The sequence below is a fragment of the Rhipicephalus sanguineus genome, chromosome 10 (assembly GCF_013339695.2).
Source record: "Rhipicephalus sanguineus isolate Rsan-2018 chromosome 10, BIME_Rsan_1.4, whole genome shotgun sequence".
Taxonomy (NCBI): domain Eukaryota; kingdom Metazoa; phylum Arthropoda; class Arachnida; order Ixodida; family Ixodidae; genus Rhipicephalus; species Rhipicephalus sanguineus.
The window spans coordinates 83,072,303-83,092,010 of record NC_051185.1 but is presented as its reverse complement, the minus strand read 5'-3'; the positions used below and the strand labels follow the sequence as shown (position 1 = coordinate 83,092,010).

The following is a 19,708-nucleotide window of genomic DNA, read 5'->3' as shown; positions in this document are numbered from 1 at the left end:
GGAAATATGTCAGATAAGTCTTCGTGGACCCTGGCATAAAACACTTTCGTGTTAAAAATGTAATTGTTTAGTCCTAGTTCATGCTTCTTGAAGGCAGTGGTTTGCAAGATGTTGTAAAGCATGTGCATTACGCTTAGAAAAACATGCACTCTGCGGATTGTAATCTCTTTCTAAGCAGCCAGTAATCAATCTCTTCAGATCTGCTTGAACTTAGGCATTATGTTACTATCTACCTATGTGGCAGTGTAGGAATGACTGAATGAGTTGCGCTGAGAGTGGCTGTTCGTGCCATGCTACTCAAAAACAGCAGTGTTAGTGAAAAAAATTAAGTCAAGCCACCAAAGTAGGTAAAAACTTCCTTGCAAGTAAAATGGAAGCCAGAACCCAAAGTGCAAGATCATCAGCACTGATATGGACCAAGCAGCCATTGCCACTGATATAGCCGATGTGATGCGAATTTGTCAAAGGGCTATTGCTGGAGTCAACGTTCTGACAAAAGTCTTCATCACGCTGAGGACAATAGGTACCCTTGTTGAAACATTCGCTGTCACGATGTGTGTTGTCAAACAACTTCTCATCACTTCAACCTCCATCTTCTCCTGAACTTCTGTCTTATTTTGATAAAGCTGATGTTATCCATCCTCCATTAGCCGTTCTTGTTCCTTTGTTGCATTTCTCTTTGTCTCACGTTCCAATGTTCTCCCGCTGTGCAGTCTTGTCTGTGCCATTTGTGATGCAGTTCTACATTCTGTGTACTACAGTAACAGGGGTGCTTGCTAGAGGATCTCGTCAGATCACAAAGCAGCTTCGGATGATGTTCATTTGGGCACATTGTTTAGCATATGTGTTGACGATGCTGCTTTAGGGGTACCTTGCATTAAGCGTGCAAAACTGCTCACTGCGACGAGGAGGAAAAAAAAAGAAAGAAGAGGAAGAACATAGCAGGGAAGTTAACAACTACTGGCTATCACTGGTCTGCCATCAGTGGCAACCTTTCTCAAAACGCTGCACGATCGGAAGAGCAGTGCTCGTGGTTGTAATTGGAGCGGCTGTCACACAAACCAGTGCACAGTTATGCAGGACAGAGTCTGCGATTGTGAGAAACCTCTGACCTTGTCAGTGTTTCGTTATCGTTTTTCTTGTTTGACCTGTCGCAAATGTAGAAATGGCCGTTGCAAGTCCAAATTGTAGAAGACATGCGGATAGGAGAGATATTTTGTTTAAATAAATTAAATTAGAGTACAGTAACTTTTATCTGGACTGCTGCATTGAATGCATAAATGCTCTTGTGCTATATTTTTTTACTATTTCAATTAATACACAGTCTACAGACCATATGGCGTGTAGACACAGTAGACTCCCATTAAGGTGAACTCAAAGGGACTGCAAAGTCTTCTTCGTTTTATCAGTAGTTCTTCATTCCATGTACTTCTACATTCCGCTAATCAGAGGTGCCTTCAAAAAAGAACAATGATTGTTGGGATTTTACGTCCCATAACCACGATATGAGTATGAGGGATGCCGTAATGGAGGACTCCAGGAATTACGACCACCCGGGGATCTTTAACGTGCACCTAAATCTAAGTACACAGCTCCAAAAAAGAAGTCACGATGTGCCAGGTGCATCCAATTATCTGTTGCTCGGAAATTGTGAATAAGATGAGTTTTACAATTGAAGCACAATTGCAAAAGAAGCATTTATTTACTTGGTTCTGTATGTTTGAAAATGGTGACTTCGAATACTCTTGCTCGGTTTTATCCATTCTGTGACAGTTATCTGCCGCTCCTGCATGAATAGATGGGGCATTGCTAGTGAAGATGTCTTCTTTATTTGTGACACCAGGATGATTTTAGTCTTTTTAGCAAGTTACAGAAATACGGCATGGTTTTACCACACCGCTCCTCCTTTCTCGCTCGTTGCGCTTTTGCTGCTCCTAATTCCAGTGAAGGCATCCCAACACCACTAATGCCTTCTTCAAAAATTACTATGGGTGTGTCATGCCTCATTGTTGCCTCTCAGCCTATGCATTGTTAATGAGGAACTTGTCATTCGGGGGACGCACTGTCACTGGAAATGGGAGTTGGCTAAGCACAAAGAGCAAGAAAGGAGAAGCGGCACGGTATTTCTGTAGCTTGCTAATATACTCCTTTGTGAGTGTGATTTTGGCCTTTGAGCTGTGTGGAATTCATCATGGTCACACATGCTGGTACCATGACATTCGAGTCTTTCAGGAAATTACGAAAAGACTACAGAAATACAGTACAGTATTACCATAGGTGTCTTCCTTTCACGCTCGTTGAGCTTAAGCTGCTCTCTGTTCCAGTGACAATGCATCCTCCGATTGACATATTGCTCGTTAACATTGTGTAGGCTGACAGGCAACAATGAGGCGGACACCCGACAGCAAATTTAAAAATGAAACTTTGAACTTGGCAACCTATGGTGGTGACTACACAAGAGGAGCACAGTGTGTCCCTTTAAGCTGCTCTCAGTTCCAGACAATGCAATTGACGTATTGTTGTTGAAAAATTGGGCACAAAAGCAGACAAAGCAATTTTTATGAGCCGTGTATTGTGTACCGTACCGTAGGAAAAAGCACCGAGAAGGACTAGCACGCTTTTTCCATTTTTAAAGTAAGGGCCCCTAGAAATAGCCGGCTGCTGAGCATTAAATAAAGTTAGGAGGCCCATTGTTGGTGTTCACTGGGAAAGTTAATCTTAACCATAAAGCAGTTTGTATTAAGCAGACTAATTTTACATTGAATCTACGTAATACCAACAAAACGCTCCCACATTGCTTGTTATATCTGCGAATACAAATTAACAGAGTTAGTCTTGACAGGAGGCTACCCTAAGTGGTTACTGCTATGCCGAGTCAGCTCTCTGCGTGCACCATGATGGGCTGTTTCACCACTGTGTATCGCTGTGAGGCTGACTTAGTGTTAGATGGCAGTTCAGAAATATTTTTGCGATATGCAGAGCAGATGTGCATGTGTGTCTAATGATAAAGTACACTCAAACCTCGATATAACGAACACGGATATAACGAATTATCGGTTATAACGAAGTAAATGAGGAATAGTCTTGTCATAGATACAGTGCTACGAATAAACGTTTATAACGAATTTTCGGATATAACGAAGTTATTTTCGTGGATGATGTGACTTTGTTATAATGAGGTTTGAGTGTATGTCTTAAAAGGTAGTTTATACATAAGGTTCCTCTGGTTGTTCTGCAGGAAACACTTTATCACGTATGGCTGTTGTTCTGTGCCAGCTTTATGAGAACTTCTACTGTGGTGTGTGCCTAAATACTGACAGCTGTGCATTGGAAGTTTTTGTATTGATATCTGTTGCTAGCAGACAATCAGTCTATATACTTGGAGTGCATTGAAAGCTTACACAGCCGGCATTTCCGCTGGTAATCCGTTTTCTGTTTTGCATTTTTGTATTTTTGAATATGAAATGATGCATGCACTTCAGTGTTTTTCATGTTGCAACTTGTAGCATACAAGTGGCACATAGGTTTTACTCATCTGTCCTCGATTTTTGTAAAGAAAACTTCAATACTGATCTCTTGAATTATTATTTTTGTATTTCTTGCTCACAGAAAATTATTAATGCATATGTCATTTGTTGTCTACTGTGCATCATCCATGAATATTACTTGCATGGTGTCATTTTTATGTTGAATGTATTATGGAAATTTCATATTGTGCAGTACACAGGTGCTTGACTTTAATAGATGCACAGCAAAGCCTATCCTCAACGAACCAGGGAAATGTGCAAGGGATTTTAACATGTTTAGAACGTGCAGAGGTTTTTTAATTTATCAGTTTTGGTAAGACGTCATTACTCTGCAAATTCCAAAACATGGCGTAATGAATGTATGTAAGGCCGATGGTATTCTCTGTTGAGTTTTGATCGCAGCTGCCAATACAATGAGCGATTATTTTTAGCAAAAGGCCAGTTGTGATGTTTCTCTCTCTTTTATAATCAGCGGTTGTCTCTAATACACAACAGTCAGGGTGCCCGCTCTGGTGGCTTCGCAGCTAGGGCATTGTACTGCTAAGTCCAAAGTTGCAGGTTCAATTCCTGGCCACGGTGGCTGCATTTTGATGGAGGCGAAATACAATAATCACCATGTACTTAGACTGAAGTGCACTTTAAGGAAGCCCAAGTGATTAAGATTAATCCGCAGACCCCACTATGGAATGCCTGATAACCACATTGTTCTAGTGCATAAAGCCGCAAAAATTATTGTTTTAAAGTGGTAAACCTTGTGCATAAGGCCTGTGGGTGTATTTCACTTGGGCACTGTTAATGAATGAAATTTCATAACATGTTTGATATATGATCATGAAAAATTATGCCATGTGTTGGACAAAGTTTACATTGAATGTTATGATGTGACATTTCACTCTCCAATGGAGATTGGAGTAAGAAACACGGAGGATTGCTTACCACATGACAGCACCTGAAACATAACACTCTTGAAACCTGCAGTCTGAGGGATACATTTAAGGGATACGTGTTAGTGCAAACAGAAAACAGGACTTGAGAAAATGAGCAGAATGCAAATGATCAGGCACTTCCCATTCTTCTTTTCTCAAGTCTTTGTTTTTGCTCGCGCTAACATGTATCTCTCAGATTTTAAGGAACTCGCTTAGCAACAAGTCCTACTCAGTTGTTGTTTACTTTTCTCTCCAGGCATTCATCACCAAGACGACGCTTCACTGACTGTCGACAAAGGCAACGGCTCAAAGGAGTACATGTGTCCGCTCTGTCCTTACACGACCTCCCGAAGAGGGAACGTTCGGCTGCACCTAATCAGACATTCAGACCGACATCCGTTCCTCTGCCCCGTGTGCTCCAAGGCCTTCAAGCGCAGTTACGACCTCAAGCGCCACCTGGTGAGAGTGCACACTCCGGCATGATGTGATAAAGGACAAGAGAGCAATGTTTCATGGGCGCCATCTTTCTTTGTGCATGTGTTCAAGTGTGTGCACTGCTATTGCGACACTAGTCAGGGTGGTGAAGGGGCCTCTTCTGGCATCATCGCTTGTGTGTTTCATTTCTGTAGCACTTTTTCCAAGTTTCTTGTTGTCGAATGTATTGTGGACAGTTCTCCACATGTTCCAGTATGTAGCAAAAATTTCTTATTGTGCCCGGTGCCTGACGTGCTTCGAAAAACTACTCATGTTGTAGCTCCGATTGCTTGCATGGATTCTTGCAAGTGGACATGCAGTTGCAGAAGCAGAAGAGCTCAGTTTATTCTGATGCCACCAATGTTGAACAGATCTGGAAAATTCTTTCGGCAGAATGCTCCCGAATGAAGCTTACAGCCTCCAGTTCATAACCAAAATTTGTTATGGCAAATAGTGGAGATGCCCTTTAAAGGGCATCTCCACCATTTGCTCAGAACCACAAAGAACCGCTCAGAACACGAATTGAGATAACCCACTAATGGGAAGATTGTCTGTTGTATTGGCTAAAACAAACCCTGTTTTTCTCGTTAAACACAGATTTATATTTTTATTTCTTCATTAAAGTAGTGAAAAATGACTTCTGGCAGCCCATGCTGCAATAAAGCAAATGTACATATGATTCCGATCATGTGACCTTTTAGTGGTGTACGCAGTTGATGGTTGGTACATAAGTGCTGAAATGCAGTACACTTATTTTTATTTGCCGACGAGTTGGAGAAGTACCAGAAGTGTTTGCTTCGTGAGGCGGTAAAAGGACTTCGTGTGACAATGAGCGCTCAGAATACTTTTTCTGCCTGCTTTTCATATTCAAAAACAGTTCAGAATGTCCAAATGAAGGTTTTTAACCACACTTGCACTCACTCCTGTGAAACAGAACATTGACTTGAGCATAATGAATAGTTTGCGAGGAGGGCTATCGGCATCGCTGTCGCTTCTCAGTGTTGCTGGAGGAAGGACTCGTACTTATGTGGCATTTCATTGTAGCTTGCCCCTCAGACTGTAGGACTGATGTACATCCAAGTACAGCAGCGTAGAAGTATTAATTTCTGTGTTTCATAACGAAATTTGTGTTCCGGTGTCTATCCCTTCTCTTTTTTTCGTTTTTTCATTTGCCCATGTGATCAGTTTTAGAGCTCCTGATACTATTTTACGGCAGTGCCTTGTTTAGAGGATGGCCTGCTCCACCGGTATTGCACAGAGCAAGTCATGGTTATTCATAATTTTGGCTTCCAGAGCAAGCCCAGTTCCTTCGAATGAACTGCACACGCTGAGGTCACGCACAGGAAATCTGAGTGTGTTGTTTAGTGTAACAAGAGAAAGCAGTGACCCAAGAAAACTTTGCCATCGTGTTCCAGTGCTCCCATTGTCTCTCGCGATAGTGCACTGTACTCCCGCCCAACCGTACTCTGGAACCGCTTGCATTTAACCGTCAGTATATTCCGAAGGAAGAGGCAGGTTACTTTTGGTCGGTTTCATTCTGGGACAGAGATGAGAGAAAAGTTTTGGTAGCGGTGTAATTTAGACCGACCTGGGGAGCATGAACTGAACAGTATTATGTTGGGCATTGCATGTAGCTGCCAGCGTAAGTTTTACTCCATCGTCATCGTGCAAAATGTTAGGCATGCCGACAGAGGTGGGAAACGGACGATAAAAATGCATGCTGTGAACTGAGGAATTACACTGTGGCGTGAAAAGGGCACATAAATTATCTGCTCATGGATGGATGGATGCATGTTAGAAGCATTCCCTTTGAATCGGGCTGACAGCTAGTGCCACCATGCCCTTTAGTACACATCTCTGTGCTCTGTAGTTTGTACTAACAGGTTGTCACCCCTAACCTTTCCCCTCCTCCCTATTTTCTTTGTTACTTTAAAATCTTTTCATTCTGTGTGTTAAAGGGACCGACAACTGCCCAGAACATGAAATGAGATGACTGCACCGATGGAAAGATTGTCCGTCGCATTGACTCAAACCAAGCCTGTTTATCTCGTGAGAGGTGGATTTAAATTTTTATTTCTTCATTGAAAGTCGCGAAAAATGACCTTTGGCGCCTCTGGCGGCAAAATCATAAACAGTCCGATGAAGCCGGTCACGTGACCATTGATTGGTGTATGCGTTCGATGACTTTTCTGTTAGTATTGAAATATTGTTCATTTCTTTATAATAAAAGATATTACTCCATAAAAATGTACATATAGGCCTGCGTTAGCTGTATGCAACAAAGTGGCGCTGCCTTCGCTTGGCGTAATGATCCCATGCCGGGCCAAGCCATCCATGACACAGGCGCAGGCAACCTTGGGCTCAAGCACACACAACGCTGTACAAATACCGAGAAGGTGTATAAAGCCACATCATCTCATTGTAACAGCTTGCTCTTTTCAAAAGTGGTTGGAAAGCTCAAAATAAAGGTGGTGAAGCATAGCTACAGTAACTCCTGCGAAAGCAGAACAACGACAGCTTTCACAAGGGCTAGCGGCATCGCGATCAATTCTCAACGTTGCTGGAGCAAGCCTTCATGCGTGTTTGGAGGCTTTCAGATCGAAAAATACTGCTGATAAAATAACAACGTGCTTTTGGGATAAACCACTGCAGCTACAAACGCTACGAAGGGTAAGCTTCCTGTCGCGCCGTAAAAAACTGGGTCGAGAAAAATCAGTTGTCGGTCCCTTTAATGCACAGCAGTGACAGCGCCACCTGTTGGTCTTTGACTCATGTGAGCTTACCTGAAAGATAGGTGTTTAAGCATGGCACTTAACCTTTATGCAAAGTAGCTCGATGCTGACTTATGCATGCAGTAAAAGCTCTTTAATTTGACCCCCATTAATTCAGAAAATGGATAATTTGGACGTGTTCTCTGGTCCCGGCAAGCATATGTATGGCATGAATGGCATCAAACTCTTGTTAATTTGGTCATATTTGGCCACAACTAGGTTAATTTAGACAATCCTTGAAGTGCGCTAAGCACGAAGCACCACAAGTGTTTGATGCAAAGGAGCGAAAACGTCGTTCACGAACAACCGAAACGGCCGCGGGCCTTCAGAAAGGTGCGGTCCCCACCCACAGTCTTACCACAATTGCATTGTTGGCGACCAAGGCTTCAGCGCCTGCCGCAAATTTCTTCCGTTTTTTATTTTACTCGGCACACGAGAACTGCGTGGGCGCTATCTATGATCGCGTCAATAGTGACAGAGATCAAAGCTGCCACAAGCAGTAATTTCGTTTCTGCCACGTAACCATGCCATGTAACAGATACTTGTTTGTTTTCTTGATACTTTCGATAATTCGGCAATCAGTTCATTAGGACATTTTTGTCCGGTCCTGTGAAAGTCGAATTAACAAGCTTTTACTGTATTGATATTCGCTGCTTGCTGCATTTACCCAGCATCTGTCTCGCTAAGCAGTGCTGTACACCGGGCTGTAGAAAGTGCCCACACTTCCGCACAATCATTCTCTCCCCCCAGAGGACCTTACTTGGAATTCATTGACCAAGTTTAGTGCGTCTTACTCATAAGGTCGGCAAACTCACTGATGAGTCGACTCACTCAGACTCGGATTGAGCCCTGAGTCTGACTCTGAGTGAATCCGGGTGAAAAATATTATGGTGAGTTTGAGTCTGAGTGAGTCCGGTTGAGAAAAATTTCAGAGGGTCTGATTCCGGGTGAGTCTGGTGTAGAAAAATTTTGATAGTCTGAATTCGAGTGAGCCCTAAGCGCAAAATGTATTTCTTGAATGAGTCTGAGTGAGCTCCACAGATTTGTGCTGACACATGGTGATAACTACTCAACTTCATCATTATTATCAGCCCTATGCTGCCTCGCGTTCATGCTCACGTCTACTCACACCTACTTCAATGAACTAGTGTTCATACGCCAGCTTAATATTTATTGATCAGAGGCATGAGTTACAAGGGGGTGATGCCTTGACCCCCCCCCCCTCCCCAGCAAACTCTTTCATGGGAAGTTCTTAATAAAATATTTCGTGAGTCATCTCTTTCAATAAAAATGGCCTTACTCAATTGCAACCATTATTTAAAGGTACGACATCAAAAGGTGTTAAGTAAAGCACCGAGTATGCGAAATATTGCTGCTAAAGAGCATTGACACCATGGTCGAAAAGGCTAATCATACACTAACGGGCTAATGAGTCAACTCACTCAGACTCAGATCGAGCCGTGAGTATGAGTGAGTTCCAGTGAGTTATATTATGGCGAGTTCGAGTCCGAGTGGGTCCGGTTGAAAAAAAATTTAGAGAGTCTGAGTCCATGTGAGTCCACTTCAGGAAAATTTTGATGAGTCTGAGTCTGAGTGAGCCCTAAGGGCAAAGTATATTTCATGAGTGAGTCTGAGTGAGCTCCACTTCTTTTGCCGACCTATGATCATACTTCTTTCTGAGCTTGCATGATGGACCATATAGCAGGATGCTTATCAGGCTTAAATGTAATGAAAAACCGTCAGAGAACACGTGCTGCTCATCAAATTCTGCACAGAATTGCCCCTTCTGCTGATCAGATTACGTTCTGTGAGGTATACAGATATACGTAAATAGGACGTGGTTGAAGCCTGACTCATGCAAATGTCAAGTGTGTTGCCATGTCCCTGTCACAGTGCCGGCACCTGTCACAGGACAGTGTTTTCTCCCCTTTCTTTCTTCATAAATGGTAGCCTTTAATGTTAACATCAGCCAATGTCACCTGCAAGTCATTTGGAGGGGGGAGAGGGGGGTTCAACAAAACGCTTCCTCATGATAGACGCCAATGATGCGACAAGTATTTGATAGCTGTGATACAGGTCTAAGCCATGACAGTGTCTTTCTGCAAGTTATCTGTGTGGATTTGGTGTTGCGTTGCTGTAGAATGAGCTGGATGTTTGTTGAATGTGATGTATTTCAAGTCTTTTAACATTGTTTTTATATCTGAATATCATTTTCATTCGAAAAGCACCCTAAGAATGATTGTGTTTTTGAATCATGCACACTGAAGCTTGGCGCTACTGATACTTGTCACTTCTCTGGTTTCCAAAATGCTGTTATTTGCCATCTGTCCAATATCGGATGCTCGCAGATGCACTTATATGCCAATAAACAAGGCAATAACGAGAGACCTAACTAGTACTGTGCTGATCTCCTGCTGGTACACTTTAGAGTGTACTACAATGCTGCTATTTATGATTAATGATAGCACTAGCATGGAATAGTGCGCTGTGGTTAGGTTAAGTTTTGTGATACCTGCAAGGGCCTCTTGTAAAAGAAAACTGTTCTATCTGCTGTCAAACTATGTTTACTTGACTTCTGTCCTGATATAATTATGCGGTCATTGTGCACATGCAAAGCGTAGCAAAAAACACAGTGAAGTGTGATTGATTTGAATGATGACAGGGTGCATATTAGAAATGAACTGGATGTCATGTCACTACCACAATGACTGTATTCTGTCTCTGCACAGGATGCATATTTGCTTTTGTCGACAATATCCAGATGATAAAGCAATTTTCTCATGATCTAGTATCTGTTTACGGTTTTTGGTGCTGCTTTGGTGGCCTGTATGTTCTGGCCTGTTCGGCATAATTCCTGAATGGTACATTCGGGTAGACATTTCTTACTGTACATAAAGGGGTGGCCTCAATGTGTCAAACGAAGTAATCCAAAATTTTCAGCATGCGAGCTAAAGGGCTATAGTCTTTTATACAAAGGCATTTCTAAGGTTAGTGTGCTTCATGTATCGTGGAGCTGTGAACCTTAATAATAATAATAAAAAAGGAAATTTGTTGAGACAAGGAAAGACTAACAGGAGATTCCAGTGTCTACGCAAAGATATGGTCTTCAGTACTTCATAACACTTACGACTATAATACTGCCACTACACTGAATCAAATGGGTCTTTAATTCGTAGACTTGCAGATGTCCTTACATTAGTACATGTTGTAATGCCGGTTATATGTTTAACTGAAAAACAAAGTTTGTGTGAGTCATTACATGTAGATAAAAAAAAAGCTGCAGTTTTAACTTGTGTGGCATCAACGGTAATAAAAAGCTTATTTCAACATTCCGTTCAGGTGCTCCTTGCTTGTCTGCATTATTCTGAAGTATTGATTGACCTAAGCTAAGTATAAAATAATTGCACTGCAAACTAATGCAGGCTGTGGAATTAGTGACAAAACATTTGTCGTGTTCTTGCCATGAAAATTTTATTTCTCAATATTCTCTAGAACACAACTTTCAGTTCACATTAGTTTTTTAAGTCTTCGTTCAGTTTGCTGTCACTGCATAATATTAGCTACTCAAGACAGACCATATGGAAAAATTATTACTGCTCGTCTCTGGTTTTACGTTGCATGGCAGAAGCATAGCTTTGTAGCTTTTCCATTTTCTCGCTAATACAGGTAAATGATCCAGACAGTGACACGGGGAAGTGGGGGGTAGCCGAAGTAGCTGTTGTTTTGAGAGGTGAAAGACAGATCACTGTTGTGACAAGAATTTATAGTTTAGTTACACGAGTTTCTTTCCAGCTGTATAGAATAAATTGAACCCATAATTTGGACTATTGAAATGTTTGGTCGATGATGAAAATGACAGGAGTGAGAGGCGAGTGCGACAAACCTCCCCCCAACATTCCCCCCCCCCTCTCTTCCCCCACAAGATGCCCTTCCTTGTAATTTACGACTCTTCAGTCAAACTATGTAGTGAACTGTTCTAATTGATCACCAACTGCCACAAAATTTCACTCTGACTCAGTTGGCAATGAATACAGTGTACATGCTGCTAAAGCAGTATTTGCAAACATATAGAGTTGGTCTTTGTGCGGCATTTCTTTTCTGTGATCTTTTATATAACACCAAAGCAGGCAATACATGCAGCTAGTTATTCGTGAATGTAACACATATATCAGAACAAGGCCCACAACATTTTAATGGCGTCACATAATCTTGATGTCTACGCTGAGGGCAGACACGGGTTCTCAATGTCCGACGTTTCTGATCATTCCTGGTGAATGTCGAAAACATTTTTTTTCCAGTTTTCTCAAGGATGTCCATATTTGTTAGATTTTTATGATGCATTTACTCACAATTTAAGCATAAAATTTAACAGAAGGGCTGCTCTCGACTTACATAATCTGAAACTGGGATCTTTACGGAGTCTTCTGCGTTAACAGTGTCTGTGCCGTTGAATATGGCCAAGTTTCACTGGCTGATAGTTGGTTACAGATGACTACTTGAGTCAGTGAAGCTGGCTGGAATGCATTGGTTGGCATTTTTGTTAGCAGACTATAGAAATGAAGCCGTAAGATGCTAAGCACATTAATTAATTAACTCCTCCACTAATTGTAAAGTATTTGTAGCAAGACTAGTGGCCATTCAATTTAGCTCTGCAACTTCACAGGCATCACAGTCTAAGCAGCTGCTCCATGTAAACTTTTTGGCAAGAGAAGCTTGTCTTCCATAAATACCTGGGAGTGCTTCACTTCTACAATTCCTTACTTGGAATTTTCTGCAGATTACTGCTTTCTCTATGAAGAGCTGTTAATGCTGTGCTTTTTCACACCAAAAACTGCTGCAGGCTTGTTCACTTGGTTGTTGTGATGTTAGCCAGTGACCACTGCTGTCCATCGCTACTGGCAAGTTTTAAAATAGGATTCGTAGCATTTCCATTGCTTAGGTAAGTACTACGCTGTTTTCAAAATATAATGTGCGTATCCAAGACTCGATCAGTCTTCTCACCCTGCTGCAAAAGACAACACTTTTAACTGTCTGCATAGTCTTGCTCTTGACTTTCTTCTAAGCACATTGCATGCTGCTTCTCATATTTTAATTGGAACAGTGCAAAGGAAAAAGAAAAGATGGACAACAGTAGTCCAGTTCCTCTTTCTCTTATCTTTTGTTTTTTGCACTGTCCTCCATCAGACAGGTACAAGCTAGCACAAGCTTGCATGCCGTCTTTCTTAAACACTCTTTCTTGATTTCTGCAGGCCCGAGTTTCGTAAGAGTGAAAACAAGCACGTACCGTATGGACATAAGTACCATCTGACCCACCTGCTGCGAGTGTACCACTGGCTTCTGTGGACATTCTGCATGGATTGTGAACGAGCCACGCATTCTGGTCCCGCATGCTAGCAGCGCAAACATGTAGCTTAACAAGAAGAGCCCTTATTGTGAAAAGACCTTTGCGAACTTATGGCACCCAGAGGGGCACATTTGCGTCGACATGAGCAAGTGGCCTTTAAGTATCCGTGCTGATATTTTGCTAATTTTGTTATTTCAGTCATATCTGCTGCTTTTTAAACTGTCAATGGGCAGAGAGAAAACGTATAACAAGTTTTAGAAATCATTCTGGGAGATAAGCTAAACAGGCAATATTCTCACATTGCGGCATTTCAAATATCCAAGTCAAGCTGATGGTTCTGTAAATGCTATACTGATGCATCAAACATTTTGCTTCTATTTGTAATTATCCTTTTTTTAATATTCTGTCCAATACATCCATTCAGTGCATGTGTGAAATATAATGCATGTGTTAAGCTTATGATTCTATGCCTATCATGCTCAGCATTTCAGAGTTATGTTTAGTAGCTCAACATTGATGTCATTGTGTGTGACTTTTCATTTTCATAGCCTGAACACTAGGTATGTCCTTGCTGTTTTATGTGTGTTAAATATTAATGCACAAAGAAATCATTGCACAAAGGCAACACATATGGACACTTGAGCTTTATGCAAATGACGTATATGTTGTAAACATTCATGTTAAAGGTTGTTACTTAAAAATTGGGATGAAGTTGCACAGAAGAGCCATGTAACGGTTGTACAACCTCTCTTCCTGGAATTTCATGTCCTTCTTGTACATGCAGAGAGATCACTGAAGTGCAGTACTTGGAGCAATAATTTATGGCATGCTTGTTGCTTTCATAGTCAAGCTTGCAATAAACGATAATTTCAGAAATATACAAGCTGATGAGCTGCAGTTCACAACCTTTCTTTCTTGACTTCCACAGACCCATGTTCCGTAAGAGTGAAAATTGAAGAATGTTACGTATGGCCAGAAGAACCAGCTGAACCACCTGCCGCAAATGTATGCCGGCATCGTCTGGACACACTGCATGGATCACGACTGAGCCACGCGTTCTGGTTCTGGATGCTACCAGTGTCGACTGTGTCGTCCAGCCTAACAAGTGCCCGCATTGTGACAAAAGCTTTATTAACTGGTGGCACGTGCAGAGACACCTCCAGACCCACACAAATGAGTGGCCCTACAAGTGTCCCTACTGCCCCAAGGCCTATTTCGAGAAGATTGCCTCGTCGCCCACGTGCGGCGCCACACGGGTGACAAGCCTCACCTCTGCCAGCTCTGCCACATGACCTTCACCTGTGAGAGCATCTTCTCCAAGCACATGCAGCAACACGACTGAGCGTCTTCCTCACTCAGTCAACTGAGGGCTTGTTGCTAGCTTCAGTTACATCTTTGCAATTGTTCTAGTGCTCATTTATTGATGGCGGCTTTGTCAGAAACTGCACTACATTCCTGTTTCAGTGCCTGATGAACCCTCAAATTGGCATCTACCTGCCACTGACAGTAAATACGCTAACGCCTAGCTGCGTGGTTCGGAGTCTGTCATGCTTTATGTCGCATGACTGGTCGTGGTGTTTGCTGAGGAAGGTTTCCGTTTCTTCCGTGCTTAAGCTGTAACGAAGAGTTTGAGAGACTGTTTGTAGCCCCTCAGGTAGTAGAGTCGATTATCAATCAATTGTTTCCAATGTCTGACAACAGACAGCTGTGTCCAGTGGTGTGGTTCTTGGCACATACGTCACATGCACCAGGAGGTTATGTGCAGCCATTGACTGAAGGAGGACTGCCATGTGTGTTCACTAGCTATGGCAGAGAATGCATGCATATGTATGTACCCCCTGATACCTTTTGCAATGGTACCCGACAATTGTTATCTGTCAAAGCATTTGTGCTTTGTTTACTGACTGGCACTCATCATTAGACCAGCTTGAAGTAATCAGAGGTTTATTAAGCGTGACTAAGCAGCAGGAAAAGAATATCAGAACTCACAGTAAATGCAGGAGTAAATGTGCCTTGCCTGTAATCTGCTTGTGTTCTGCTGTGTTCACCGGGTCACTCAAGAAAAGAGAGACAAGCTGTCTTGCAGTGATGTTCATTTTTTATGTCAGCATGTATTTGTGCATAATTGTAGTGACCTAGTCGAGTAGTTCTGCATGTAATGGCTAGGAATTGAAGCAGCTTTTGTTGTACTCTTGGTTACACGAAATTTAAATGCAGTGTTCTTTTGTGCAAGAACAGGAAAATGTGACACCTAGAACCCATGCTGTTTACTGTGTTTCAGAGTGTGAGCTCTTGATGGTAGATTTACAACACCTCTTGTGTGCCTAAGTTGATTACAGTGATTCCTTTGGGCACAAATTCTGTTGACTGTGCATGAAAGTTATTGGCTGCCAGTGAGTTTGGTTGTGTCTCCTGTAAGATGCTTTCATTGCATTCTTCTTCAGATTTTAGCCTACGTTTTCTTTGTGTACCCTTTCAGCAATGAACATGTTTTATTTGTACAGAGAGTGTGCTCATGGTAAAAATAAATTGTTCATCTGAGCGTTGAACTAGGGATTGGCGTTCATTTTTTGCCAGAGTACAAATGCTGATGTGTTTATAAAGTGAAACCAAGTCTTTTGGTAAGATTTAGATGACAAGCAAGAAAATCTTTTTTTAATAGCTTGTGTGTAGACAGCTTTACATGACAGGATCACCAGTCAGTACAAAACGACCTCGAATAAGCTTGCTTGCTGAACAGCTGACATTTTGCGAATTTTATTATTTCAGTCATATCTGCTGCTTTTTAAGTGTTGATCAGAAGAGAGAACATTTTAGGACATAAGATAAACAAACAATATTCTCACATTGTGGTGTTGCAATATATGTGATGCTGATGGTTGTGTAGATGCTTCACTGATGCATCAAACATTTCTCTTCTACTTATTTTTATTATTATTTTTCTTTTTGCAAAAGATTCTGTCCAATACATCGATTCGGTGCATGTCTGAATTATGCATTTGGCTAGGATATGATAGTGTGTTTGAAGTGTTCCACGTTGTAAAGTTATGTTTAGCAGCTCAACATCAATGTCATTGTGTGACCGTTCACTTTCACAGCTGGAATATTATGCATGTTAGTGCTTTTGTATGAGTGTTAAATCTTAATGCATTAAGAAAATCTTTGAACTAGGCAACACAACATGCACTGATAGTCCAGTTCTACACAGAGGAGTACATGGTGTATGTCGTAAACATTGATGGTATTGCTGCTTATAGGGACACTAAAGTGAAACAACGAATTGGTTTAGATTGATAATTTGTACTTTGAGAACTCTAATGTTGTTAATTTCACCATTAGTAGATTTATTAATAGAGGAGAAAAATCAATGTCGAAGTTTCATTTTAAGTTTTGCGCGTAAATTTGACATCAAGAACTTCAAAGTGTATATTTCGTATTGTGGCGACATTCGCTCGACAAAACTTTCTGAAAATTGATACGTTAAGGTCATGTCTCCTTCAGAGGACAATGTACAGTTATTTTTACCGATTCAGAACTATGTAAGACCTAGGAGATGCCGTCAGAATCTATGATGTCGTGGCGTTTGGTTTGGGAATTTCAATGTGGCGTCGCCACCCGCATTTTGTTCTTGCGCATTTTCTCGCTTGCCAGGCGTCTTCTCACAGAAGCTATACTGATTTTAGAATTGTGAAAGAGTAACTTAATAATGTGAGAAAAATTAATTTTCTCTTTAGTGTCCCTTCGACCCTTTTTATCCCATGATGCTCACAGGCGAAAGAAGCAAAAATTTAATGGCTGACTTTCTATCAGAAAGGGCCAAATGATGCACAGTAAAATAACTGTCCCTCAGTGAACCATATTTATTGAGCTAAGGTACTTACTGATATGTTTATGCTAGGAATACGGAGTTACATTGTGTGAAACATTTTGAAGCAGTTTGCTGGTCCGTCTTCTTCAATACATAAGTACACCTTGCACTTTTCTCACTGAAGCCTTCTTCTTCGTGTGCATTGCGGTAGCTTGCACTTCAGAGTGCTGCTATGCGGCACTTTAATCGGCGCGTGGTTTACAGCATCAAACTTGACATCAGTGGGCACATCTGAATCTTGGTTCAAGAGGGCATTTTGGATGAATGAACGATCATGGAGGGGTGCTTCACTTCTCATACTTCAGTGGGCCAAAGGCGACCTGTAACTTGAATTCCGTGAGCTGCATTTCAGAACTCTTTATTGCATGATGCAACAACCACGGAAACGTTGGGAACCCCACGTTCCTGGCGGCAACAAATGTGTACGCAACAAAGTAAAGAGAAAAAAATGCACTTCTGCTTGCTTCTTTACCAAAAAATTTACTTGGCAATAGTCACCGTGTATTGCTCTATCATGTCAGAAATATCAGAATGAAATAATAAGCAAATATATTATGAGAAAATGGAAGAAACTTGAGATGAATGCTATCTCTAGCTCATTGTGGAGGAAGCCATTTTTTTTTCTTTTGCTGCACTGTCCCCAGTATAGGTAGTACCAACTATAAGGCATATTTTGAAACCTCAATGTGGCGCCCAACATGAAATTGATATTTCGAGGCTCGGTGGCACACGAGATTCGCAGCGCCCTTACGCGTTATGGCATCATTTGTTGCCGCTGGGATAAAAAGGGTTAAAAATTGGGACCAGCATGAAGTTGCACAGAAGAGCCATATAAAAATTGTGCAACCTCTTTTCCTGAAATTTCATGTCGGCAAGTACTTTTGATGCATGCAGAGACAGATCACTCGAGTGCAATACTTGGAAGAAATATTTACAGCACTCTTTAATTGTTGTTTTCTTAGTCATGCTTCTGAAACACTGTCATTTCAGAACTATACAAGCTTGCAAGCTGTAATTCTAAACCCTTCTTCGTTGATTTCCGCAGATCCAAGTACCGTAAGAGTGAAGGTTGAACAATGTTACGTATGGACTGAAGAGCCAGCTGAGCCACCTGCTGCGAGCGTGCCACTGGCTTCGTATGGACAACCCGCATGGATCGCAAACCAGCCACGCGTTCCGGTCCCAGATGCCAGCAGCGTCGACATCGACCCACGGCCCTACAAGTGCCCGCAGTGTGGCCGGGGCTTTGCGGAGTCGTGGCGCCTGCCGGGTCACATCCGCACCCACACGAATGAGCGGCCCTTTAAGTGTACCTACTGCCCCAGGGCCTTCTTCAAGAAGAACGTCTACACCGCCCATATGCGGTGCCACACGGGTGACAAGCCTTACGTCTGCGAACTCTGCCACATGGCCTTCACCTGTGAGAACACCTTCGTCAAGCACATGGAGCAACACAGCTGAGCATCTTTCGCTTTTAATCGACTTAGGGGTTGTGGCGACCTTCAGTTATATCTTTGCAATTGTTCTAGTGCTCCATCCTCAATGAAAGCTTTGTGCGCGACTGCACCACATTCCTGTTTATAGCCCCTCAGGTAGAAAACCTCAATTAAAGGGACCGGCAACCAATATTTATGGTACCTGTTTTCTCTAGCGCAATAGAAAGCTTACCAGTCAGAGTGTCTAATCACGTAATGTTAACGCGGAAAACGCTGTGAAACATGTATAATCAAATTTTTCGATCTGCGGCGACTGTGATGTCGTATGCACATAACACATGTTGCAGACAGTGGGAGGTGAGTGCGAGAGCAGTTTGTGTTTGTGCGTGGAGGTTTTCTGCACATACGTGCTGCACTCCGTGCGCACGCGCTGCGGCTCAACATGTTCCACTGGTTTCCACGAAGGCAGCGCTGCTTCTCAGTGTGCAACTTATTTTACCTCGTAAGCAGCACAGAATAAAGTGGGGATGGATAATAATATACATACTCTAATCTTAAGCATTAATTATGGTGTGCATGAAAGCATTAGACTATGTACAGCAAATTGAACGACTCCACAATCCAGCTTCAAGGCTCCTCCGCAAGGCAGTGCAACATACCATTTTTTGTGACTTTTAAACGCAATTTAAAAATGTAAATCCTACTCAGATCGTGGGAAGGATGCTTGAATCTGTCACCATCATTCATGGTCTTTTCATTTCCACTAGGATCTAATCGCATGTTCTGGCCAGTTGTCGGTCCCTTTAATAATAAATTTTTGCCAACCGCTGACACAGGTCAGGTATGTTCAGTGGTGTGGTGCTTGTTTCGTATGTCGAATGTACCATTCAGTGATGTGAAGCATTTCTTAGTGGACTTAGCCACTTTCAATACTATATCTATCAATCTGTCTACCTAGCCACCTACAACTTTGTGCTTTTGTGAGTCTGCTTCATTAGCCTGATATATACCAAAATCTGTACGGCATGACATGAGTGCATCACAGACATAAATGGCAGGTCGTAACGTGACAGTCATGACATGCATGTTTAATACGTCCTGCCTTACACGACACGGTCATGGTGCTTTCGTGGCTATTTCATTGCCTTGATTGGTATGGCTTGAGATGAGTACGTGATGAGCATAAAGGACAGGTTGTAACATGAAAATCATGACCTGCATGTCATCTACGTCATGATTTCCATTTTGTTAGTGCTTGTTGCAGGCTAGTTGGTTTTGAAGCATTGTGACGAAAAACAGCATCAGAAGACAGGGACAAAAGGGGGGCAGTGCATGAAATATATACTAACTTGCACAAGAAAA

General features: G+C 42.1%; 2 protein-coding genes across 2 annotated transcripts in view; both read left to right on the top strand.

The window, feature by feature from the left end:
• The window catches only part of LOC125760269 (zinc finger protein 425-like), a 37,210-nt gene extending 22,876 nt beyond the window's left edge, over window positions 1-14,334 (top strand). Inside the window, exons 5-6 of the mRNA XM_049420131.1 lie at window positions 4,710-4,912; window positions 14,194-14,334. Of these exons, the coding sequence (XP_049276088.1) occupies window positions 4,710-4,912; window positions 14,194-14,334 (344 nt within the window). The remainder of the gene's footprint in view (window positions 1-4,709; window positions 4,913-14,193) is intronic.
• LOC119406541 (zinc finger protein 771) lies at window positions 14,331-18,371 on the top strand. Its single transcript, XM_037673281.1, has 2 exons — window positions 14,331-14,343; window positions 17,956-18,371. The coding sequence occupies exons 1-2, from the start codon at window positions 14,331-14,333 to the stop codon at window positions 18,369-18,371; spliced, it is 429 nt and encodes a 142-aa protein (XP_037529209.1).
• Window positions 18,372-19,708: the final 1,337 nt, after the last annotated feature.